The 27,616-nt window shown below is 36.1% G+C and overlaps 1 protein-coding gene across 4 annotated transcripts in view; it reads right to left on the bottom strand.

Moving 5' to 3' along the window:
- The window catches only part of RB1 (RB transcriptional corepressor 1), an 80,531-nt gene that overhangs the window by 39,472 nt on the left and 13,443 nt on the right, over nt 1–27,616 (bottom strand). For all 4 annotated transcript variants that reach the window (XM_081942188.1, XM_081942189.1, XM_081942190.1 and 1 more), the window contains exons 2-12: nt 23,833–23,935; nt 21,280–21,389; nt 16,475–16,609; nt 13,096–13,134; nt 10,356–10,423; nt 8,852–8,962; nt 6,518–6,648; nt 4,935–5,012; nt 4,360–4,469; nt 3,651–3,725; nt 3,069–3,156 (exon numbers count right to left, since the gene is read on the bottom strand). In XM_081942188.1, coding sequence (XP_081798314.1) covers nt 3,069–3,156; nt 3,651–3,725; nt 4,360–4,469; nt 4,935–5,012; nt 6,518–6,648; nt 8,852–8,962; nt 10,356–10,423; nt 13,096–13,134; nt 16,475–16,609; nt 21,280–21,389; nt 23,833–23,935 — 1,048 coding nt within the window. The remainder of the gene's footprint in view (nt 1–3,068; nt 3,157–3,650; nt 3,726–4,359; nt 4,470–4,934; nt 5,013–6,517; nt 6,649–8,851; nt 8,963–10,355; nt 10,424–13,095; nt 13,135–16,474; nt 16,610–21,279; nt 21,390–23,832; nt 23,936–27,616) is intronic.

The following is a 27,616-nucleotide window of genomic DNA, read 5'->3' as shown; positions in this document are numbered from 1 at the left end:
TCTTCTAGTCCAACCCCCTGCCTGGGCAGGAAACCCTATCATTCCAGACAAATGGCTATCCAACATCTTCTTAAAGACTTCCAGTGTTGGGGCACTCACAAATTCTGGAGGCATGCTGTTCCACTGATTAATTGTTCTGTCAGGAAATTTCTCCTCAGTTCTAAGTTGTTTCTCTCATTGATTAGTTTCCACCCATTGCTTTTTGTTCTACTCTCATGTGCCTTGGAGAATAGTTTGACTCCCTCTTCTTTGTGGCAACCTCTGAGATATTGGAACACTGCTATCATGTCTCCCCTAGTCCTTCTTTCTATTAAACTAGACATACCCAGTTCCTGCAACCGTTCTTCATATGTTTTAGTCTCCAGTCCCCTAATCATCTTTGTTGCTCTTCTCTGCACTCTCTCTAGAGTCTCCACATCTTTTCTACATCATGGCGACCAAAACTGAATGCAGTATTCCAAGTGTGGCCTTACCAAGGCATTATAAAGTGTTATTAACACTTCACGTGATCTTGATTCTATCCCTCTGTTTATGTAGCCTAGAACTGTGTTGGTTTTTTGGGCCACTTTTTTGCTGCACACTGCTGGCTCATATTTAAATGGTTGTCCACTAGGACTCCAAGACCCCTCTCACAGTTACTACTATTGAGCAAGGTACCACCTATACTGTACCTGTGCATTTCGTTTTTCTTGCCTAAATGTAGAACCTTACTCTTTTCACCATTGAATTTCATTTTATTAGATAGTGCCCAATGTTCAAGTTTGTCAAGAGCCTTCTGTATCTTAAGCCTGTCTTCTGGAGTGTTGGCTATTCCTGCCAGCTTGGTGTCATTTGCAAATTTGATGATTTCCCCATTTATTAAATAAATAATTAAATTATTATGTTTAAGAAATCAATTCTTAAATCAACTAACATATAAGAAAGAGCCTTTGAATTAATTCAAAATTTAAACTCACAGATGTTTTATTACAATACAAGAACCAACGCTGCAACGTGAGTTCCTTTTATCAAAGTAGTATGATTACTATGAACATTATAGTCAGTAGATAGGAATGATTCCCACTCTGATAACCTCTTATTTATATATTATATTAACCTGCCTTTGAACATAGTTCAAAATATGGAAGTAATCTTACTATTTAGGATCTGCTATTATGAACATGTTGCAAGAAACTTTCAGAGTTGTTTTTGTTACAGGGATGAATATTATAGACCTATTTAGGATATAATATGACAAGGATGCTTGCTATATAAAACAATGCCTCTCATATTATTACCTGCTTTTCCACTGATTGGCAAAATATTTATTAATTTTGTTTGCCACCCATCTCACTATGAAGTGACTCTGGGCAGCTTGCAACATGGTTCCCCAATCCCGGACACTGCCCAATACTGGGCCGCAGCACCTTCAGAACCGGGCCATGGAAGCAGCAGGTGAGTGCAGGCTCACCTGCCCCTTGTGCGAAACCATCCCCTCTCCCCCCCCCAACGCGGGTCTGCAAAGCTGGAAAGGTTGGGGACCACTGGCTTAACTGAGATTTTAGGATTTTGTGCAATGATTGAAAAAGAGGGGGGAAAACAAAGTTTAGCCCATAAGCCTAAAAAGTCTGCTTATATTTACTTTAAGTTCAACAAAGGTCTTTGAATGTGCTCCAATTTGAAGTACAGGCAATGACCATTTTCTGGGGTCATTGCAAAGGGCATTTTCTGTGTCAGCACATTCCCATGTATGAGATGTTGCCCAGACTAGGACCAAACCGTTGTCATATCCACACTACTTTCAAAATCTTGCGTTAGTATGATGTATAAAACTCAGCCATTGCCCCTTGGCTAATAGCAGAGCAGGGAGATTGAGGTTGCTTGAGATAGTAATTATTCTCTGCTTAGAAAATTTATTCAGAGCAACAAGTAAAATAAATAAATTCACGCTGTAGGGGAGTAATCATAATTACACAAATATCATTTTACAGAAACTGACTTGTCCTTTCCTCCTGTGTCACTGAGCTCTAAAAAGGTCCTTTGGAACATCCATATGTTTTAGAGAAGTTGTTGGTAAGAGTTGTATAGGAGGAAATTCCTTTCTGCCAATGTTAACCATAGTGGATAGATACCGTTGAAGGAGGGAGCTCATGCACGCACTTGCCAATATCTCCCATGGCCTGGTTTTGAACAGGCAGTGGGTCGTTAATGGGTTGAAATCTGAGGGTTGGGGACACCTGCTCTATAATTTATGTTTCAAAAATTTATGTTTCTTTATTTTCTTTATGTATGTATGTATGTATGTATGTATGTATGTATGTGTGTGTGTGTGTGTATGTATGTATGTATGTATGTACATACGTATATATATATATATGTATTGTGTCACAACTCCTGGTATGCCCAAATATGGGAGGGAACACACAGCTTCCCTTTTCTGTCTTTCGGCTCACTCCAGGAGACCATCCAGGCAGAAAACCATATTTTTAATGTTGCCTTTATTACACAAATGTAATAAAGATCCTAACAACTTAAGACATAGCCTGGTTTTCCTGTAATGTTAAGCCATAATTTTGAATGTGCTTATAACTAGAGGGCTTGTTTTAACAGTTGTCTTACTATGTCTTAACCTGAATCCAGCTATTTCTGGTGTGTTTTATATTTCATAAAAGCAATTACAAGACAACAGAATTCCCATTATATTCCACTCCATTTAGTTAAACAACAGTATTTTTGCATGCCCAAATCATACCTGAGCAAAAGCAAACATGGGGATTTATTAAATGTTGTTACTATACTAACAAAAAATAATTGCAGAAATTAAACAACCAACTTTAGAATTGCAGGAAAAGAACTTACATAAATATTCTTCATAAAAACACAAAATGGCATAAAGAAATTTCTAACTTATTGCACAAATTGGTAAGCCAACAAACCTGACCAAGAGCAGTATACACTGCCAACCTCTTCACATGTCTACTTTTAAGCTAACCATATCATGCCTGAAGCAATTATTTCCAGCCAGAAACAAAACACAATCTGATACAAACTATTAAGAAGTCACAAGTAGTTAAATTGTTGCTACTTACATTAAAATAGAAGAGAAGGTTGTCTGAAGGGGAATCACTTGCAGAGTTCAATATTATCATTAACTGCTGAATAGTATTCATTGCAGCTCTAAAGTGAATGAAGAACACTTAGTATTTTCTGAAACACAACAGCATTTAAATATATTCCTCAGAAATATATATTTTTAATATAACATTATAGTTGTTTCTTATAATTGTAGTATTAACATCCTCTGAAGCATTTCAAATTACCCATATTATGAAGAAATTATTTGTAGAGGCAGTGAAGTTGTATGACAATTTCAATCATAGATTTGCTAAATTGATGTAAGTCATGCAAGATTTGAAAACATTCTGCTATATACTGAGAAAACTGCTAATATTAAAATATTGGACCCCTAAAACAGGCTATGCTTACTGTTGCATTTTTCTTTTGAAACTACAAATGTAAATGTATGCAATATTTTAATAAGACCTAAATATTTATGAAACTTGACACTTATTTTTTTCAACTTATTTAAATGCGTGAGACTTACAATTCAGAAATAATTAAATTAGATCATTAAAATAATTCAATATTAATACAATTTAAATGATTCTTACCGAACAGGGGTTTGTGGAAGTACAATAGGAGAATCTTCAATTTGGTTTTTTGTAGGAGTTCTCTCTAACTGTAAACTTAATATAAGAAAAATGTTTCTACGCATATGTGTCATGTATATAAAAGCTTCTTATTTTAAACCAAGCTAAAATCTCTGGTCACATTTGTTCCCCCCATCATTCTTGACAGAGTTCTTGTTAATGGGATAGTTACATACTCCTAGTTGAGTTCTGATAATTGTAGTCCCCAAATGTCCTTGTTCTGTGAGGTTTCTTATTTCATTCTTTTCACTCAATTTTTTTCAAGATGTATTCGATATTCATCTAGTATTTATTCATTCTCATTTCCTTTAGAAAATGTCCCAGACTTTGGCTTTACTGACTCTTGAAATTCAAAATCATATCTACTTATTTATATTATAACTTGGAAGGATCAAATATCCATTTTAGCCCAAGCTTCTACAAAAGCAGCAACAGCATTGCCAAAGCTGAATAGGAATTAATAAAAGAGAGCATACTATCTTTAACCAAATTGGACTCTGTTCTATTGTCAATAAGATAATACATCTGGATATTCATTCTAATCTTTCATTCTTAAATAAGGTGCCTGTGAGTCACTCCCTGTGAGGCAGCTGAAGCTAATCTTCAGATTATCTAATGAATGAATAGATATTACTGGAATACAGACTATGCAAAAAAGAAAACATATTACCTTTCTTCATTTTCATATTTCAAAGTCTCATCTTTCTCTAGAAATAACCTAGCATCAATATCCTTGTTATTCAAATACATTTCTTCATATTTGCTTGACATATCTTCAACCTTAAGTTGAAAGAAAAATGGATTCATACTGAAAATGAACTATTCATCTACGATACATTTATATGTAATTTATTTTAGAAAATGTTATTTATACTCTATTTATTTATACCATTTATTTTAATAAAAGTTATCATCTAATGCAGTGGTTTTTACACTGTGGGAAATTATTACTAAAGGAATAATATGGGTATATCCTGGGGGCAATGGAGTGATTTATATATTTTTTGTTTTTGAGTCCAGGATCCAATTTTGGAAACCTATCAGAAAAGGGGTAATTGGGTAAAACAGTTTAAGAACCACATGACATGTGACATTCAAATACCTCCATATTAAGAAAAAATATTAATAAACTGGTAAGTAGCATTTCACTATTAGAAAAGTCTATCAAGGGACAAGTTTCTAATTATCAAAATCAAATCAAGAATTCATAATGGCAAACTGATTTTCAAATTCATTTAGGTTTACCTCCTGAAGTCTTCTGAAAGATGTAATGCCCATTGAATTCAGAAATGGAATAAAGCTAGTAAAGTAAACATTTTTCACCTAAAATTATAAAAGAGCATCAGTGTCATTTTTCATGCTTAAAATGGTATTAAAATGTATGTGGTTTATTACTATAGTAGCATGAAGACATTGCTACATCTGAGATTTGTTATCTAGAATTACATTTAGTTTAGTATGAATTCCTATAAAAACATATGGTTTAGGACATACCATTTGCATGAACTGTTCTAAGTAGATTGATCAGCATCCTAAGTTTTGACCATAAAAAGACTAATCATCTTCTTTTTCTGCAATACCTTCTGTTATTTTACCACCTGAAAATTAAATTCACTGCATGTCTCAGGATTAGCTTTACTGATCCTGTTACAAAGTAATGACAGCAAAGAACAAATAGGAGGAGGAAGGTGTGTTAGACATGTTTGCTGACTTGAGATATTTGTAAAAAAAAATAGAAGTGGGATGTAAATAAACATATAAATAAACTTAAAAATCATGGAATTTGAAAAAAATGTATAATTAGGATATAGGCTGGGGAAAAATATTGCAGAAATTTTCCCAAAAAGTTGAATATTCACGACATTCATGAAGTTAATTATTCATTAAAATATAAACAACAGGGCGGAAACATGTCAGCTTAAAAATCCAGAAATGAACACCCTTTCTATTATGTGGACCCCAGCAATTTTCAGGATCTTAATGGGATATGAGAAGAAATTTTCCAAGACAGCCTTCAGCATACTCTGCTGAATTTCCATTCATATTCCATAGCTGATAAAATATAAAGTCAATTATAATTATCATAAAATAATTTCAATTTAGCTAGTGAAATCCTAAGATATTTATTTTTACTTAGGATTAGCATTTGAGTGCTTGTTAATACATAAATTAATTATGGAACACTATTAATTTAGATGACATTACATAAAAGACAAAACATTCTACAAGTACTCCTTGACTTATAACAAATGAGACCAGAATTTTGAATGCGAAGCAATGTAATTGTAAAACTATTCATCAAGTCATTGGATCCAACTTTAAGACCATTTTTACCATAGTAAAAAATATGAGGGAGGATTGGAGAGGGTGCACAAGGATGTGGGAAGATATGTGAGAAGCAAAGGTTAGGAAAAGTACACAAGAGGTGGGCCAGGGAGGGTGTATGCAGAAGACGCCATGTAAACTGGGAAGTGTACATGGGTGTGTGGTGTAGGTGAGGGAGGGTGCACAAGTGGCTGATTAGCATGAGCCCAGAAAAACTAGGGAAAGCTGTGTGGGTGGGTGGGAGGGAAAGAACCACCAATTGAAGAACAACCAGATTGTGAGAGTTCTGGGACACCTGGACCAGGCATAGCACCCATTCATTCAGTGCTGCTGTCACTTGGAATGGTCACCAACTAAATGGTTGTAAAACTGTTTGTTTCTTTTTTTCATTTTTTTTGTATTACTTTCATATTCTTTCATGTATTATCTTACTTGGTAAGATAAATTAAAAATTAAAAATATTTTGTATTAAAAATACCAAATTATAAAAAATCTACTCTTACCTCATCCAAACTACAATCATACTCTTTACAGAGCTCTTCAATAACCTTGATGTCTGTATCAATTTTTGATGTTCTTGCACTTTTATTCTGACCTTGTCTACTTGTTCGAGACGATACTGTAATTATAGATTCTATGGAAAAAAGCCAATCATTTGCTTATTGTAAAGGATTACTTCAAAGCAATAAACAAAATTTAAAAAGTGTTTTTAAGTATACAAAAAGGATTTGTTTACTAGATCAGAAATTGTCAGGCACGAACAGATAGATCCACACATGTTTAAGCCTTTCTCCTTGCCAGGCCCAGTGCTTCTCAAAATAACTATTACGTGTGAGACAGTGTGGTATATAGATATATAGAGAGTTTTGGCCACACACTAAGAAAATCTAGTACATTTTCAACCACTGGAGCCTATTGAATGGGCTGGTTGCTCTTAGCTTAGCCTTCATTATAGGGTTGTTGCTGTGGGGAAAATGTGAAAAGGGAGTATACCATCTTAAGCTCTTGAAGGAAAGTAAGCATAAAACCGATAGTGGTATGCTGGCCTAGGTCGTAGAACCAATAGTGACCGCTGTCTGGCCACACCCCATGGAGTTTTCCCACGCGACTTTGGCTAGAATACAGTGAGCAGCAGCCCCAAAAGCCGGCAGGGTCCCCAGTGTCGCAGGGCAGTCAGCACCGCCTCTACCAAAGATTGCCTTGCCCTTCAGGTGTAGCGCTCACACCAGCTGCCTGTAATCTGCAGTTTACTCATGAGCACCATGCTCACAAATAAACGTGCTCACGAGTAAACTGCAGATTACAGGCAGCCGGCAGATCCTGGCTTGCTCTCTCGGCTCTCGCCTCCCAGAGCTTGCAGGCAGCAAACGAAACCACCACCACCTGGCTCCGCGCATCAAGCAGGCCAAGCAGCAATGGGAAGAGCACAGACTTCAGAAGGAAGTGGCTGCCAGCGATGCCCTCAGGTAAAGATGTGAGCAGGGAGGCTCGATCCCACTTAGGAGCCTCAGTTTACTTGTGAGCACCATTAGTCTTTCTCCCTGGGGGGGGGGGTCGTGTGACTGAGTGGGCATGGACGTGAGTGATGTCAAGTTGGCCACACCCACTCAGTCACATGCACCCCCACCTAACTATGCCCACTGAACCGGTAGTGAAAATTTTTGAAACCCACCACTAAGTGAAATGTATTGTTAAATATAAAAATTTAAAAGCTGTCCAGAGTAGCTTCAAAACAAGATGGGCGGCAAATAAATTTAATAAATGATCAGATAAATAAATTTAATGTTAATCAGGTACTACTTGATTAACAACCACAACTGAGCCCAAAATTTCTGTTGCTAAGTGAGACAGTTGTTAAGTAAATTTTGCACCATTTTACAACCTTTCTTTGTTGTAAATATGAATAAATATGAACTGTTCCCAAGCATCCCAATTTTGTTCACATGACAATGGGGATGCTGCAATGGTCTTAATTGTGAAAAGCATTCATAAGTCACTTTTTTCAGTGCCGTTGTAACTTCAAACGGTCACTAAGCAAATGACTGTTAATAGAGGATTACCTGTACATAAAATGTTTTCAGAGATATATTAACAAGTGAGGTATTTGTGGCCTTCTGAATATTGACTTTTGAATTACCATCAGCTGTATCTCCAATACTTTAATATTACGATGCAGTAGCAACTTCAGACCAATACTATAATCTTTGATTGGCCGTCCCTATATAAATTAAAACATGATATTCCAGCATTTTTAAGACTAGTTTACAAAACAGTATATCTTCCATTCTGTAATGCGAATATAAAACATTTGTTTCAGTTTTAGTTCTGGAAAAAAATAAATATAGGAATGTGTATTCTCTTTACATTTGGTAATGTCTTTCCAGTTGTTTTTCCAGTTTTTATAATCACCATTAGAATTATAAAGAGATGTAAAAGAAATGGACAAATAACTTTTTGTCCATCATGAGAAAATATAATTCTAAGCCAGTTCATATACTTGGATGACTCAGCCTAAAATTTCTATGTAGCCACAAGCAGACTAAGTCAGCACCCTTAAATTCAAATGTTCTTATCTTACTCCCAGAAGATGCTGTTAGTTGAGAATATTCCTGTGCATAGACATGAGTAGCAATAAATCAGTTTAATTGGACTATGTGTGGATCTGATCTTTTGTACCTGACACAAATGAGTTAGAACAGAAGTAGAAGAAAGTGATAGTTGAAATGAAAACACAGCTATGAAATGTATAAGGCAAGATACCATCTTTTGAATTGTTATAATTATTTTAATATAGTCATTATTATTATATTTGTTAATGAAACATATTAAATCCTTACTATAAGGTTCCTTAAGTAGTGCAGGGGGTAATTGTCTGGTACAATAATCAAAAACACACAGCAGAAGCTGGAAAGAGATAACCAAATCATCTTCCATCTGCAGTATTTTTCCTGAAATATTAAATAAAAATATTTGTGCTGAGTATAAATCTTTAGAAATCAAGACTTTTTCTTTAAAATGTTCATCAAAGCTATTATAAAATAATTATTTGCTCCTTTTCTCCTGTACCCCCTAATTCAGAGGAAGCTGCAAAATTCATAAAATGTTAGTAATAGTTTGGTCTAATGCAAGGTTCTGCAAAATTAAACATTCAAAGAGCCATTTGGATCCATTTCCCAAAGAAAAGAAAACACCAGGAGCCATAAAACCTGGGTAGGCATGGCCAATTTGACATCACTCACTCCCACCTATATAAAATGAAGGTCGGTCTCAGTCTCTCTTTCTCTTCCTCTCTCTTCCTCTCTCTTTCCCACCCTCTCTCACTGTCTTTCTTTCTCTCTTTTTTCCTTTTTCTTTCTCTCTCTCTCTTTTTTCTCTTTCTCTCTCTCCCCTCCCTCTCCAACTTCCCAACCCACATACAATGCCGCTGCTGTTGCCAGGGGAGAGTGGGGAAGGTCATATTGTGGCTCCACGTCATAATGGGCTCCAGGAGGAGGAGGGGACCCCATCTCCCCCATTGTGAAGGGCGCTAACTTTCACTGAGCTGCGCATGATGGGCAGGCCATGGAGGTAGCTGCAGCAGCGCTGTGGGGAGCCACAGCAGCGGGCTGAAAGAGCCGCACGTGGCTCCAGAGCCAAAGGCTGCTGACACCCAGCCTAGTGGTTAATGCTAGAAAATGGTAGACCCTAAGTTCTAATTCCATTTTAGCTATCAAAGCCAATTGGTGACCTTGGGCCAGTCACTCTTTCTCAGCCCAACTCACTTCACAGGGTTATCGTGAGGAAAACAGGAGGATGGTGTGCTGGATATGTTTGCAGCCTTATTTGTAAAAATAATATATGGGATAGAAATAAATAAAAAAATAAGTAGAGGAATATGGAATTTCAGCTGGTACAGATATTAAATATATTCATCTTTCTTTTGCTCAAATAAATTGATAAGATAAACTTTACACAGTCATACCAGAATAGTGAGCCACTATAATGCATTGTTAAAATGTTGGATTGGAACAGAGAAACTGAAGTTCAAGTTCCACTAGATCATGAAACTCCCTGAATGACACATGGCAAGTCATTTTCTTGTTGCCACACATTTTTATTATAGAAATTATATGAGGAGGGACTATCACAATCCTTTGAGATCTCAGAATAAAAATAAGTTTTAAAAATTCTATAATATACCACTCAATAATATTAAAGTTTACTTGTTTTTATTGTCTTGAAACAATATTAAACCAAAAAGTCCCCCAAATACTTCATAAATCAAACCATTATTTCAATTATAAACACAATTTTAAATGAAGTAAATTCATGTAATAATAAATATGATTTAAACATCCTTACCTTTTGCCAAAAGAAACATGATCCAGCAGAGTTTTATAAATAAGCAAGAACTTATTTCAGCACAAGTTCTACAAATAAAACACAATAAGTTTACACATTTTACCTTTTAAAACAATTGCAAATATAGTTTGCATAGACCTTTTCAGTCAAATAAAATAGTTAAATAGGAACATTTTGTTTACATTTTTAGGAAAAATGTTAACATAACACTACATCAATGAAAGTAAAACAACATGACTGCCCTCCTACTATTAACTTTCTCAGAACGCATAAAAATGTTGTATTATAGTACAAATTGCAGGCGTTTGCAGATGATTTAGCCTTTATTATGGAAGATCCATTAACAACAGGGCCTAAATTAATAAAAAAATAGAAGAATATGGAGAAGTAACAGAGCTGAAAATAAATAAAAAGAAAACTAAGATCTTAGTTAAAAATCTGACAGATAAGTAAAAAAAAGAATTAGTAAAGGGGGTAGACATTCAGATAGTAAAGAAGGTTAAATATTTAGGGATCCAACTGACAGCAAGATGGGTAACAATTAAGGAAGGTAATTATTATAAATTGTGGAAACAAATCCAAGTAGATCTGGAAAAATGGAAGAATCTGCAATTATCTTTGGTAGGAAGAATAGCAACAATTAAAATGAATATACTGCCAAGGCTATTGTATCTATTCCAGACAATTCCATTAAAATTTGAAAAGAAATATTTTGAGGAACTGAATAAAGTAATACATAAGTATATTTGGCAAGGGGAAAAAGCAAGAATTGGTCTGAAAATTATGCAAGATATAAGAAATAGAGGAGGCTTTGGACTACCAAACTGGGAATTGTACTATCAGGCAGCAGTACTAGCATGGATGAAAGAGTGGATTGTACTGAGAAATATAAGATTATTGACTTTGAAAGGACATGATTTGCAATTAGGCTGGCATGCATTCTTGTGATATGGGAAAAATAAGATACATGGATATTTTCAAAGACATTATATAAGGAATGCATTATTATTCATGTGGGAGAAAATTAAAGAACAACATTATTTGAGGATACCAGTTTGGCTTTCAACAATGGAAGTATTGATCCACCCAAATATTATTAATATGGGAAACATTGTCAGATATAAAGATATTTTGAATAAAGAAGGGGAACTTAAAACAAAAGAAATGAGTGAGCAAGGGATCGATATAACGTGGTATTCTCATGTGCAGATAGTCTAGATATGAGAAAGATGTTAAATTACAGGGTTTTTACAAAGAATTAATGGAATTAGATAAAATTCTAACAGGACAGAAGAAAGATTAATAAAGAAACCGCATAATTACTTATTGGGCATAACATTGGAAGAGGAACAAGTAAAAGAGACAATGATAGATGGGCGAAAAATTTTGGCTACACGATAGAATTGAATAAATGGCAGAAATTGTGGGATAGGAATTACAAATTAATAATGTCAACTGCATATAAAGAGAATTTGTATAAGATGTTTTATAGATGGCATCTACCACCAGTGAGGTTGGCAAAGATGTTTAAAGACAACTCAGCTAAATGTTGGAAGTGCCACCAAATACCTGGATCTTATTATCATATGTGGTGGACATGTGGAGAGGCAAAGAAGTATTGGACAAAAATTAAGACATGGTTGGAAGAGATGATACAAAAACTTATTGAGCTGAACCCAGAAACATTTCTGCTAGGAATTTTATCTGAAAATAATAATAAAGAGAATGTATATTTAGTCATTCATATATTAACCGCAGCTAGAATTGTATTTGCACAACATTGGAAAGTGTATATTCCTATTGATGAGAAGGTGATAGGAAAATATTAGAATGTGCAGAAATGAACAGATTAACATTAGCAATTAAGGAGAAAGAGCAAACTGAATATTATATGATTTGGGAAGTAGTTTACCAATGGTTGGAGAATAAAAAAGGAGTTTGGAAATGAAAAAAACTAAAAAATAAGTAGACAATACACTTAGAGATATAAATAAGATGAAAACTTAGTATGTGTATGATGAGAATAATGAAGGTTAATGTTAATATATTATTACTAGAAGATATTAAGAAGAAGAATTGACAGTTTTATAACGTTTAAATGCCTAGTATATTATAATACTAAACTTAGGGAAATAATGTTAATATGAATGTGAAAGATGTGGCAAAAAAGGAACGATGGTGCACAGAGATGTTTGTACCCAGACGACACACTGCATAAGGAAAGATGGAATGTTTATTTTTGGCAATTGAAAAATAATAACTTTATAATTTTTAACTTGCATTATCATCATTACTATCAGTATGTGTTATTTTTTCTTTCTTGTCTTTTGTAAAATGTTCCCAGACAATACATTGTATTCAAAATATTGATATATAAATTTTAAAAAAATGACACATACTGTACAAAAAAAAAAGAACTCATAAAAATTCAAGATAGGAGCAATAGTTTTCAGTTTCTTGTACCATCAACTTGGATGAATAGCTATACTTCTTAGTTTATCTTCTGAATTTATTTCAAGGTATCTAATTATGGTAAGAATATTTCTTAAAGTTATTCTTACTTCTCCATCACTAATTGTAAAGGTAACATTTAAAATCAGATTCTTTGTCATTTAAAGAAAACATCAGCTAACAACCCTATACTTATCTGCTCATCCATCTGTCCTTACCATGAATATTTGAAATAATAAGTTTTATAATAATAATATTAGGCATTTTTATTCTATGAAAACAAACTTACTGATCATTGGGCTTGTCAATGCAAATAATTTCGCAAGTCCTAAAAACAACAGAAATGAACACATCTGGTTATAAAATTTTAAATTACACCTTAATATACCATAATTTTCAGAGTATAAGACGCACCTGAGTGTAAGATGCACCTTAATTTTGGGGGAGTAAAACAAGAAAAAAAGTTTCTGCCTCTGCCTACCAGCATCCATCAGTATTAATCTGGCTAGGATCCTTGCAGCAAACAGCGGGTGGAATACCCCCAATCAGCTGTTCCAGGCTGCAGGGATTGCGACACACCATTGCCGCCTCTGTGCTTCACATTTTCGGGTGGTTCCAGACGGTGGGGATCCTCACTTCCACTCGTTTTGATAACGATCTTTTTATCCATTTAAACAAACCCTATCACACTATGCTATTTAACTGGAGAGGGTGGGGTAGGGTATGATTTTCATGGGGGCAGAAGAAGGACTTGGCACTGAAAGCTCCACTCCCAAGATGTCCCATCTTCCTACTTATAACCCTAGGCATTGAAGCATGACTTTCTTGCAGCAAGCCCAATAGAGACGCAGCACTTTAGTCCTTCTGGATGCTGCCATCTCATAATCACGTTGCCGGGCTTCCCAGCAAGCCCCCTATACCTTTACTGCTTCCCGAAGCGGCCGTGGGAAGCACAGGGGTAGGGATTCGGTTGACGAAGCGGGCACTGCGCAGGAGGCAGTTACCGTGATCTCCACCTCTTGGAACGCCTTCATTTCACAGCTGCTGCCTTCTGCACGCCCGGTTGAAGATCCACCACCCTTTTCCCTACATTCATACAATAGGATGATTTTATTATCATGACAGCCGTTCGAGTGGAAGGTGAACTGCCTCCGCTTCTGATTGTGCTCCACCTGCTGCCACTGCCGGCCTCCCCCCTCTCCCCTGCCGCTGGCTGCTTTGCCTTTGTCCGTGCATGGTGGGGAAGAGCTCAGAGGGGAGCTCGGGGGGAGGGGTGGAAAGAGAGTGTGGAATGGGGATCCATCCCCCCTCAATCCTGATCAAGCAGTCCTTGCAGGCCAGTTGTCAGGGGAGCGAGCCATGTGGTTCTCCTATCAGGAAACATTGAAATGGGAAGAGTGGGGAGGGGGAACCCTCTAGCTGTGAAGCCCGTACTTGGTGACAGGAGCCAAAGCAGTCTTCCGCACACCAGGTTTTTGGTATCAGGAAGGAAAGCTTTTTCGGGTGGCAGCTCCACTATTCCCAACTGCAAAAACTTCCTGATTGCAAAAGCTTTCCTTCTGTCTAATACTCCAAAAAATACGGTATTTATAATATCTTAGAAGAGATGGTTTTCCTGTGGGGGATAATCAGAACTGATTATAGTAGCAAAAGTAATTTTAGTGAAACTGGGCTGATGCAAAATGGGATTATTTATCATTTTTGAAAAATTTAGGAAGCAGACCTCAGGTTTCATAATTCAACAGGAAGGGCCCTTGCCGACTATGTTCTTGGTCTGGCAGTTCTCAGAGCATAAGAAAAAAAGTTATAAACAGCTGTTATCGAAAAACAGGAAAAAGGAAAACTCTAACTTATTACATCTTATATTACATCCATCAATGTATGTTCATGTTAAAATATTTTTAAACCACTTATTTAAAAAATTAAGTGATAAACAATATAAAATAATAAAGCTCATATAAAAATATTATATTATAAAGAGAATATAATAAAACCAACATTCACTATCAGAGAACCTGGCATGTATTTAGGATGGTTACAGTGTCCCAGGGTAATGCAATCACTTTTTGTGATCTTCTGAGAAGTAAAGTCAATGGGAAAGCCAGATTCACTTAAGAACCATGCTGCTAGCTTAACACTGCAGTGATTCACTTAACAATGTGACAAGAAAGATAGTAAAATGGGACAAAACTCACAACTAGATTTTAGAAAGAGACGGCATGGTTATACTCCACTCAGTATTAAGGATGCAGCTGTCGAGGTAGTCAACACTATTAAGTATCTGGGGGTGCAGATAACTAGCAATCTGAACTGGTCTTTCTACATGTCATCCTTAGTGAAGTGTGTACACCAGCGTCTGCATTTCCTGCATTAGATGAGGAGAGCACATCTTTCTCCTTCTCTCCTGGCCATTTTTTACAGAGGCACAATTGAAAGTGTTTTAACAAACTGCATCACTGTTTGGCTTGGTGGAAGCAGTGCCTCAGATAGAAAGTCCATACAGAGTGGTAAGGACAGCCAAGATTATAGGAAGCTCACTTCCTGTTACTCAGGATACTGCTTATAAACACTATGTGTTTAGAGCTCAAAGCATTGTTAGCAACCCCACACACCCACTTCACAGTCAGTTTCTGTTGCTCTTCTCTGGGAGGATGTTTCAAAGTATTTCTAGCAAGACTACCAGATTCTGTAACAGCTTTGTTCCCTATGCCATCCATCTGATAAACTCGCAAGATTCATTTTTCTCACCATGACATGTATACATCCGAACTAGACTGTGTTGTTTCTCTGTGTCATATAAAATATGTGGATATATGCATAATTTTTGCATTTATTTATTTTGTCATGTTTATATAGTATATATTGGAGGTGGTGAGTGATCCTTTGAGAGCTGTATGCAACAAAATTTCATTTTAATGTATGCCAATTAGTATACATTCAAAATGACAATAAAGTTATTGTATCTAACTGTCCTGCTTACCAACAGAAATTTTGGACTCAACTGAAGTCATAAATTGAGGACTACTTGTATTTGGGTAGCCTATATAGCCTATCAGTATGTGAAAACTTTAATTACTGATTGACTATGTATGGAATGGATATCTGTTTCTGCTCTGACCACAGGAGCTGGTATGTGTTAGTTTCTTAAGAAACATACTTGTTCAAGTAAGGTGGCTTTTGTAAGACTCCAAAATTCCACACCATAAGTCAGCATTTGGGTTATTTTTGCCCTGAATGCTTTCACTATGGGGGTCAAGGTATCTGGGTATAGTTAAACAGTTAATATAATCTTTCAGTAGTTAGTACTTATTTTATTTTTAACCCCAAAGGGCCAAAAAACATGGAAATCAGTAATACCCCTTATAATGTTTTCTTTTTCAAATATACATTAGATGATGAACAAGTCAGAAAGTTCAGGATTAAGCTACAAGTTTTCTTTTTTAACAATTGTTAATAGTACAAAAGTGAAATAATCATGGGATTCCTGATTCTGATTCAAACAATAACCTTTAAATTTCACAGCAATAATATTAAAAACATTTGTCCTAATTTTCTTACCAGCAATTATAAATAAAGCTATTTCATAACATATATTTAAGTATTGCTTAAGCAAAACTCCTTTTAAAGAAATCTAAATTTCAAAATGCAATAGATAATGAATATTTTACCTTGTAAACTTCTGGTAGAGTACAAAGAGTATATCATATTTTCTTTTCAGACGTGATATAATACAGTCCATTTTAGCACTAATTGTATCCATGTTGACATCTATTTCTTTAATCAAGTGCAGAAATTTGCATACACTGCAAGAAAAATAGAGAGCAACCAAATTATTCATTTCTAACATTTACTAAATTAAGTGTAATATTTTCCCATTCCTATGATATTATATTCCATATTATAACAGTGACTTTGTTTTCATGTCTGATATTTTCTGTAAGTATACTATCTGTCTCATATCTGATGTTTTCACACCCTAACAAATATAATTACAGTAAAATCTCCATAATTGACCATCTCCCTAAATTAACCTAATTTTCATAGACTGGACATACACTATATATGCACAATAGAAAACCAACCTCTCTATATAGTCCAATTCCGTAAGTTGTATCTTGACCACCTGGAGCATGACACATGATATTAATTTACTCAACTTGACCTGTTGAGTCCAGTCTGCACCAAGGCAATTAAAGTGAAATGCAGAATTGGTAGCAATGAATTTCTTTCAAGAAGAATATCAAAGAATACAATATTTTGGGCTATGATCAGTTTAACAATGATAATTATGGATTCATTTCATAATACAAATTGCACAGTCTTTTTTTTGCACTTCAAATGTTTTCATTTTTCTGAATCAATAAAAAATATCCAATGATAAAATAAAACAAATACACGCATAACACAGACATATCTGAGCCATTAAACTACATCAGAAATTCAACCTCTTGAGCAAGGCATAATCAAAACATTCAAAATGCACTACCCCAGCTTCTGCAGTGGGTCATTTCTAAAATTCAAACCTATGGTTCGTCTGCAGAAGCAAAATTATCTATTTCATCAGTTACTGCTCTAGATGCAATTCTCTGAATTTTTTCTGCTTGGAATAAAGTTCAGACTGAAACAATACAGAAGTGCTTCAAGAAAGCTGGATTTGTTACAACCTAAGGGCAAGATGTTGCAGCCCTGGTAGACAGTCCACCTCCCATGGTGGAATTCGAGGGAGTAGATTTTGAAGATTCTGTTGCAATGGATGACGATGTGGTAATCCGCAATGAACCTGACCCAGAAGCAATTTTCCAATCAGTATTGACCAAGGTACTACCCAGTGGAAAAGTGTTGGAAGCAGCTGATGAAGCGGAAGAATCAAGTGAGGAATTAAATATTCTGAAAGAAGAGGATGTCAGTCATTTGATAATGCTGTTAGTCATTTCCGTGGAAAAATGCCCAGGTATGGTGATTGGTATAACTAGCATTGAGTGTGCTTTCTCCTCTTACCTTGATAAAGAGTAAGAAACAGACTAAAATTGACTCTTTTTCAGAAAGAATGAACAAACCATGAAAATACATACTTAAATGTATTCATTTTGTATGACACAGTATTGTATGAATTGATTTCCTGTGTTTTCACTAAGTGTGTTTCTGTATGACATTCTCTAATAAAAGCTGTATAATAAAATGAGTAATGTGTACATATCAGTACAGTCGTTCCGTATGTTGACCACTTTCCTTCAATCCCTTGGGTGGTCAACTTTCAGAAGTTTTACTGTGTTGTGTTATACAGTTCTTCAACCAAGATAAATAACAATTAAGAGTAATTTTTGTTAAATCCAACTTTCCTAAATTCAACATTCTGCCATCCAAGGCAGGTGTAGTAAAATCTTTATAAATGATCCTATTTGCTCATTGGGTGATGAGGAAGTTGAAACCATCTCAGACATATTACATTATAAATTCTATAGGGACATTAGATTTATTTTCATTTTGCTCCTAATAGAAAAATTCCCTGGGAGACTATATATATTTTAATATATATACCAATTAAGGTTTAGATATACATTATCTGGCTTATAAGTATAAGTATAATCTTTACTGTCATTGTACTTAAATACAACAAAATTGGTTTTAACCTCACTGGTGCAAAATTATAACAGAAACGAAAAAAGAAAAAGAAAAAAAACTAGCGTGTGCATGGAGTGATTGTGGTTGTATTTAAAAGTCTCACAGTCCAAGGATAGAAACTGTATTTAAACCTGTTTGTTTGGCTCGCTATACTTTGATGCCTTCTCCCTGATGGTAGAAGTGCAGAGACACTGACCAGGGTGTGAATCATCTCTGAGTATCTTCCTTACTCTGCTGAAGCAGCAAGATCTGGCGATGTCATCCGGTGGTGTCAGAAGGCAACCAATGGTTTCTTGTGCCGAATTGATCACTCTCTGTAGTGCCTTCCTGTCCGCAGCTGTTAAACCAGCATACCATACTGTAATACAATTTGTGAGGACACTTTCTATGGTGGACCGATAGAAAGAGGTCATCAGCCATTGTTCTACCCTGATTTATATAGATGTATTAATATAGTAATAGAATAATAAATATTATTTTGTGGATTATTTTGTTAGTTGCCATATTATCTATTTTCTTTTCTTTGTTTTTGTACTTTTAAATATTGCAATTGATTGAATATTATCAATCAATTAAGAATAATTTATTATATCAGTCAGTAATGTCTAGCCATAGGACGTGGTGGCTCAGAGGCTAAGACGCTGAGCTTGTCAATCGGAAAGGTCAGCAATTCAGCAGTTTGAATCCCTAGCACCAGGTAATGGAGTGAGCTCTCTTTACTTGTCCCACCTTCTGCCAACCTAGCAGTTTGAAAGCATGTAAACAGCGTTCTGTGTGCCTTCGGCATTTAGTCATGACCATGGTGACATCTTTGGACAGCGCTGGCTCTTCGGCTTTGAAATGGAGATGAGCACCACCCCCTAGAGTCGGGAACAACTAGCACATATGTGCAAGGGGAACCTTTACCTTTAATATCTAGCCAAAAAAAGTTAAGTACTCTGCTAGTAGTTGAATTGTGGTAATCAAAAAATCCCAGAGCCATAGGCTGAACTTTGAAGTTGAAAAAAATCATCCCATAAGATCAAAAGAAGCAATGGCAGTCAACTGCTGCACTGATGTAATAGGTATGAAGAGGAACTGATTTTGTAGAGTGCAGTTGATGAATACAAAGAAATGGAAGTATAGAATTATAAATAAAATTGCTAAAACATGTATCAGAAAGTATGAAACAGTGTCATTGAAGTTGTGGATATACATGATACTACAAATCTATACTGGTGACATCCACAATTTATGATCCAGAGTATAGAGAAAATGAAAGCAGTTTCCTCAAATATCAAATAATCTGTCTTAATATTTTTTCATCCAGAATCCACACTCTCTTTTTTCTTTCACTTCTTTTCTTTGCTTCTGTGCTCATGTTTTTCTACATCCATTCTTGGTGGTCCTCCAGAATGGCTTGTCCCATGTTTAGAACTTCAAGCCATCTTTGTATCCAGCTCTGATTCTGTCAGACTTTCATCTGTTATATTTTTACATTTATATTCTGTAAAGATTTATCTAAATGAATAAACATCCTGAAATGCTGGCATTCAAAACAAATCTACCAAAATCTAATTCTTCTCCCCACTTACTGTACATCTATCCTATCAGATTCACAGGAAGTATGCTGCGTGTCTTGTCAACCAGGGAGTTCCACTGGGCAGTACCTAGAAGAAAAGCCTTTTTCTGTGATCCCATCCTATGGAACATCTCCCCCCACAACGCAGAAGAGACTGGCCCCAACCCTGTTGGCCTTTGAGGCCTTTAAAACATTTTTTTCAATCACATGGCTTTATGACAGGGGTCCCCAATCCCCAGTTCATGGCCCAGTGCTGGGCCACAGTCTATTGGGAATTTGGTTGTGTAAGCAGCAGGCAAGCATGAAAAGTTGGATTTGCACAAGCAGTGTGCGCATGCGCAAAACCATCCCCTCTCCCCTCCTCCCAGGTCCTCAGAGCCAGAATGGTTGGGGGCCGCTGCTTTATGACAGTTAGGGTATATTTATGTATATTTGCTACATTTTTACTCATTTTTACTTGTTTTTGTTTTAATTTTAATTGGTTGTTTTACTCTTTTTTATGTACATATTTCGATTGCTTTATGAGCTTGGCTACCCACGTTCACTATAAGATGACTGGCTATATAAATATGATTAACTAAATAAAATAATTACCCAACAGAATGAATAAAAAATGAAAGAAAGATGATGAGGAAGATGCTTGGAATAAAATGAAAAGAACTACAGTATGTAAGTGTGCCTTACATAATTCTGTATTACTGAGCAGAGTTACTGAAATGGATGAATGAACAGACTGAAAAGAAGGGAACAACTAAGAAAGTTCTGGTTGGATGGTATTGATAAGACACTTAAAAGTGATGACTATATTATGATGATTTATGAGGTCATGTATGAATGAGCAAGGACAGTAACAAAAGACAGAAAGATATTAAGATGTGTAGTAGTATTAGTTTTTCTTTTTCCTTTATCCTTTTAATTTCTTTGGCTAACTAGATTTTACTCTTTTTTTGGACTCTGCATGCTTTTGTTTATCCTAGAGGGAAACAATGTGAGGGATATGTATAAATGAATAGTTTCTTCAAGAGGCTCAAATAGCAGTGGGAGAGAGGCTAAACAAGAAGGTAGAACACTTAAATGTCTTAACCCGGTTTCCCTCAAAATTAGCAATCCTACTACTTTAACATGTAATTTATTAATTACTGATTATGAACACTCATACAGATCATTTAAGGAAATATAAAAGATGCTTATCTTCATGACTCTAAATAAAATTTATGTATTCTTTAATGTCAAACAGACATAACTATAATTGCATAACTTTACAGATCTATGTGGACACAACAAACATACCTAATTTTTAAACATTTCAGAAGTTCTGTAAAAGTGAATGTCATCTCATCCAGGTCAACTGCAGCCATAAAAATGCAGATGCCCCACAATTCTTTTTTTAGCTGGCTCTCCTAGAAAAAAAGGTTAGCTCAGTTGTATTATTTAGAGCTGTAATAAAATAAACAATATTAAATCAAAATTTATGTTCAATATAATTGTTTTACATAGAACTTTTGCAGTTATATTTATATAGTTTATCATCATATCTTCTATTATCAAAGTAAGTGGACCAACATCTATCAGTTTATAAAAGTTATTGCTGCTGCTGTATGTATGGGGAACTCAAAAGAATTTTTAAGCTATTGTTATTTCAAACATAAGAATAGCTCAGCAATACTTAAGAATGTGCTTCTTAGGATCAATCAAATATTGAAGATTATTGCATCAAAATAAAAGGGAGATAATAGGAAAAAAGGGCTTTTTGTTTAAGCCCTGTTATCTGGAGGTTGAAATACTTGCTATTGAGTAATATTACAAGACTGAAATTATTAGCCTGGTACCATATCACCAGTGTATACTATTTGAGAAGCCTTTCCTAGCTTGTATCTTCCAGATATATTGAAAATGCAAAGATTTGGCAATGCCAGGAGGTAAAAGCCATAAGACAGTCTCAGATTCAAGTCCCAATATCTGAATAATTTATCGCTGTTTCATAGGATTTGAACAAAAAGAGGTTTTTAAAAAACAGAAAAATGAAAAAATATTTTATACTTCAAAATCTTTCCTCCCAGTAATATTAAAAGTCTTGTACTAACTGAACGAAGCCATAAATGGGACTCCTTTTATTAGAGGCAGAAGATATATAAATATATGTTTATGAATGTGTGCCTTTTATATTTAATACAACTCTGTACTTAGAGCCAGCAGATCAAATTGCATTTCTCCAACCATAATTTAATAGTCAAGAGTAACAGAAACACTTTCTAGGATATACCTGTATATGTCAAGAAATCAAAGCTATTGAATAGGATTTCTGTATTTCATCCAGTTTATTCTTACTGACCAAACAAGCCACACGAGCTTAGAGAAACTATACAGAGAAAGAAGCTGGAACAGACTCCCTATTACACAAAGAGGAAAGGAAAGGAAGGAATCATCCACCACCATGGACTGAGGTATCATCAATATGCTGATGACACTCAGCTATACATCTCAGCCCATTGTGAGTTAAGTGATGCCATATCCTTCCTCTCGCAGTGCCTGGAGGCTATTAAGGACTGGATGGGGAGCAATGGGTTGAAACTAAGCGCTGGCAAGACTGAATAGCTCTAGGTTTGGGGTTCTTTGGCCCAAGGAAACTCACCACCTTTGTTTGGTCTTGGATGGCCCTGTGCATAATCTAGGGGTTCTCCTGGACTCTCGACTCCTGCTCAAAAAGCAGGTGGCAGTTGTGGACAGGATGGACTTTGCGCAACTGCGGGTTGTGCACCAGTTATACCCTTTCCTAGACCAACAATACCTACTTGCAGTCACTCATGCCCCAGTCACTTCCCGTCTTGACTATTTCAAAATGCTCTATTTGGGGCTTCCCTTGAAGAGCATCCAGAAGCTTCAGTTGGTGCAAAATGCAGCACCACACATGGTTTTGTGCAGACCTCAGTGTGCACATGTATCACCTCTCCTGCGGGAGCTGCACTGATTGCAGATTTGCTTCCGGGTACAATTCAAGGTGCTGGTTGTCATCTTTAAAGTCCTTCATGGCTTGGGACAAGGTTATCTGAGGGACTGTCTCTTGCCGGTCACATCTACCCAATGCACCAGAGCGGGAAAGCAAGCGGGTCCCATCCCTGAGGGAGATACACCTGGTGGGACACAGAAGAACGGCTTTCTCTGTGGTGGCTCCCTCTCTCTGGAGCATCATTCCCCCCAAAGATTAGAATGGCCCCCACTCTAACACTCTTCTGGAAAGCACTTAAGAACTGGTTCTGCCAGCAGGCCTGGGGAACGCAGAGTGAGATGGAGCCCATTAAATGGCTCGTATGTGTTGTCGCCAAGGCAGGGGGTTATTTTATTATATATGATTCTCTCTTTGATTGGTTTTATATGATGTTTTTATATTTTTGTAAGCTACCTTGAGTCTCCATGTATGAATAGGCGGAAATATAAATCTCCTAAATAAATAAATACAGGTCTACCTATAGATGGGCCTTCTATTTACATAAGGAAGGATTCAATATTATCAAAGTTGCCGGCCATAAATAGCAACAAGCAATTCTGAAATATTAGCACTTTGCAATCATTTTAGCATGGCGAGCAAGAAACTAAACACTACTTGCACTACAAAACAAAACTTTGTCTAGATTTTATCAGATGTGAATTAATATTATTTATTTTAAAATCAACTTCAGTTCATGAGAAAAGTAAAATAGTACTAAAAATATAAACAAAAACTAAATAGGGGGGATGGGTGTATATGTTTGTGTGTATTTGTATTATTTTCCAAAACGTATTATAGTTATTACACTGTGATTTTAGTTAATAAAATTACATACTTAATAAGAAAGATATACTCACTACATCCATTTTTTCATAGGTCTTCCAAGCAGTTATTCTCACATTGTCTGTTATGCGTAAAGCATCACATAAGGAAACAAAGTCTGTTTCAGCAAACAAAAGCCTAGCAAAGAGAAATATGTTACTTACAAAACTGAATATTTTAGATACTTGACAGATTGTATAATTTTGTGGAATGTGTACTACGCTATTTATATTAGCATATAAGGTACTGACTTTTCACTTCCAATACTTTTTAATTTATCAATAAGCAGAAACAATGCAAATTGTATATGAAAAATGCAATCACAGGCCATATCTGTTACCGACAGGTACTATGGTATTTTCCTGACATCATTTCATGAACTCAAAACATATACATATCAATATATACATATACATATACATATCATATACATATCAATGCACACAGTTATTTTACTGGTATCTAGATGCAGTGAAACATTTTATTCACTATGAAACCTAAAAAGAATTCTGATGAAAAGCATCATCTCAAAATAATGTCACTTTAATTGTTGCTATTAAACAGTGGTGTAATTTTAGATCTATGTTTTGTTAGTTCCTTAAACCTGCCAGTGGTCTTTTCAGCATTGTAACACATCTTTTTCCCTCATCATTTATTTTATCTTTAAACCTTGCTGTAAATTCAGTATTTCACAGCCTCTGCTATCATTGCTATTTTTTTCTAATATTCTATATTAGAATATTATGCCAATATTCTATATCCTATTCTTACTAAGATAGTAAAATGTTAAGAGGATGAAGGTAACAAGAAAGAAAAAAAAGAAAAGTGAAAAAGAGAACACTACTTATATTAAGCTTCAGCGTAATTGCTATATTTTTTTACCACTGCAAAACTTATGGCTGGTTAAGAAATAGTTTTGGCAAAGAAGCTCTTGAGGCTCAGTTTCAGATAAATGAAGGATGAGAAGAAATATTATCAAATTTGAAAGTAAATTATATTTTAGTTAGTATTGCATATGTACCCACATACGTACATCTATGTTCCCTCTAAGATGCGTGGCTGCACGGCTGTGCAGGTGACAACAAAACATCATGCAGCAGTTTCCAACTGCCGCACAGTGATCTTTAGCATGATGGACTTTAGTCTGCAGGCAGCTTCTGTCAGCTGGGCCGGGATATTATAGGGCCTGGCCATGCCCAGAAGAGGGGGGGCCTTTGGCCAACAGAAACGTGGCCACGTAGGGTTACGATTGGGCTCCCTCCACCAGCGTGCAGCTGATTGACAGAGATGCCGTTCCCTCCTGGATCAAAGTTACTGAGGGGGGCAGTGGCAGCAGCAGCAGCAGCCAACTCTCCACAGGACATGCGGAGAATGTTTCCGTCGCGGTTTGTCAGTTAAGTCCCCATGGCTGGGCTTCCCGCCGTTGGCTCCGCTTCCGAGATGTGGGTGTGCAGGAAGCGCTCGGCCACACAAGCAAGTAGAAACCCACGCCGGGTGTGCACGTGTTGTCTAAATCCAGCCTCTGCGTTCGGAGCACTGGGGCTCGAGGTTTTTTTTGCAGGAAGGGGGAGTTGAGCTGGTGTTCCGCAGATTTTATTTGATTTTATTGCTCGAAAAGAAAAAGAAAATAGAGGCTTCGGGGTCCGCCCGGACCAGAAAGTCAAAATCCGGAAAATTAACCTTGTTTAGGAAAGTTTTGCGCTGATGGAAAAATAGTATTTTCCAGTGAAAGTTTTTTCCCTACTTTTCCTTGTTTCTTTTTTTAGCCTCTATTCCTTCTCTTCTCTCTTTTCTTTCTTCCTTTTTACTTTCTTTTTCTTTCCTTCCTTTCTTTCCTCTTTTTCTTTCTCTTTCTTTTTTGCCTTTTTCTTATCCTCCCTCCCCTCCCTTTTTCTCCTTCTCTTTCTCCTCTTTCATTTTTCTGTCTCTCTGCCTCTCTGTCTGTCTCTCTCTTCCTTCCTTCCTTCCTCCCCCTCCCTCCTCTCCCCTCTTTGTTTGTTTCTTTATGTACCCCAATTGCTAATCTACATCAATTGGTAATTTATTCATAACTTGCTAATATCACTGCAGACTATTGGATAGTAAGGAGGAAAGTATAAAGCATATAAAGTAATTCATAGTATGAAAAATGTGGATAGAGGGAAGTTTTGATCCTTTTCCCATAATCATCCATTGGACTTGAATACAAGTAGTCCTCAACTTACAACAGTTCACTTAATGACTGAAGTTACATCAGCACTGAAAAAAGTGACTTACGGCTGTTCTTCACACTTATGATCATTGCAGCATCCTCATGGCCACATAATCAAAATTTGGATGTTTGGCAACTGCCTCATATTTATGATGGTTGCAGTGTCCTTGTCCTGGGGTCATGTAGTCACCTTTTGCAACCTTCTGCCAAGCAAAGTCAGTGGGAAAGTCAGATTGACTTAACAACCAGGTTACTGATTTAACTGCAGTGATTCACTTAACTGTAGCAAGAAAGGTTGTAAAATGGGGCAAAACTCACTTAACAAATGTCTCACTTAGCAATAGAAACTTTGGGTTCAATTATGGTTGTAGACTGAGGACTACCTGTATAGGGAAATTTATTTACTTAATGGATATTTACATGGTAGAATTGAGTTTCAAATAACACTGATTTCGTTGTTGTCTTGGGTGACATCTGTGAAAAAAATTCAGGTGCTCAGGCATGAAAATGTGCCGCTCAAACACTATACTTTTCCGCACACACTGAAAAAAAATTAGAGGGAACATTGCGGTACATACATAATCTTATTTAAACAAGCCCTTAGATTCTCAGGCTATGGGTTATAGTGGATAAGGGGCCTCTTTTAGAATGTTTGGTCCGTGGGTATGAAATTTATAAGAGAAATTAAAAAATGAGACTGAAAGAAAAAATGAACTTCCAGGAGCTACCTTATCAGTTAAGTGGGGGTGGGAGGGAAGGGAAAAAAGAGTTGAGATTTTCAAGACTACATACTCCCATAAAATAGTGTTTGGGCTTGAAAAATGTGCACTAGAAGAAAGATCAAATTATTTTTTAACTTGTGCTCTATTTTTCTAACTTCAGCTACATATGTTCATATAAAGGTAGTCCTCAATGTATGACCACAATTGAGCCCAGAATTTATGTTGCTAAGTGAGAAATTTGTTAAGTGAATTTTGTCCCATTTTATGACTTTTCTTGTCACATTTAAGTGAATCACTATAGTTAAATTAATAACACAGTTGTTAAGTGAATCTGACGTTCCCATTAACTTTGCTTGTCAGGTCACAAAAGATGGTGCCCCCAGGACATAGCAACTGTCATAAATATGAATCAGTTGTCAAGCATCCAATGTAAATCATGTGGCCATCAGCATGTCCCAACAGTCTTAAGCAGTAGTGTGTTTCAAAAAATTTTAGAACCTATTCTGTAGGTGTGGCTTGTTTTGTGGGAGTGGTTCAGCGGTAATGTGACCGAGTGGGCATGGCCAATTTGGAAAATGTGGTGAAACTCACTTAATAACGCTCTTGTTAAGCAACCAAAATTTTGGGCTCAATTGTGGTCATAAGTTCTCTTTCTTTCTTTCTTTCTTTCATCTCTTTCCCATTTTCTTTTTCTTTTCTTTTTTTCCCTTTCTTTCTTCCTTTCTTTCTCTTTCTCTCTCTCTCCATCTCTCTCTCTCTCTGTGTCTGTTGGTCTCTCTCTGTGTGGCTCTTTGTCTCTCTCTCCCTCCCTCCATCTGTGTCTGTCTGTCTCTCTCTGTATCTCTGTCTTTCTCCTCCCTCCCCCCATCTGTCACTCTGTGTGTCTCATTCACTCTCTGTGTGTGT

The sequence above is a fragment of the Natrix helvetica genome (assembly GCF_964273705.1).
Source record: "Natrix helvetica genome assembly, chromosome: 2".
Taxonomy (NCBI): Eukaryota; Metazoa; Chordata; class Lepidosauria; order Squamata; family Natricidae; genus Natrix; species Natrix helvetica.
This window is presented reverse-complemented; position numbering and strand designations above follow the sequence as displayed.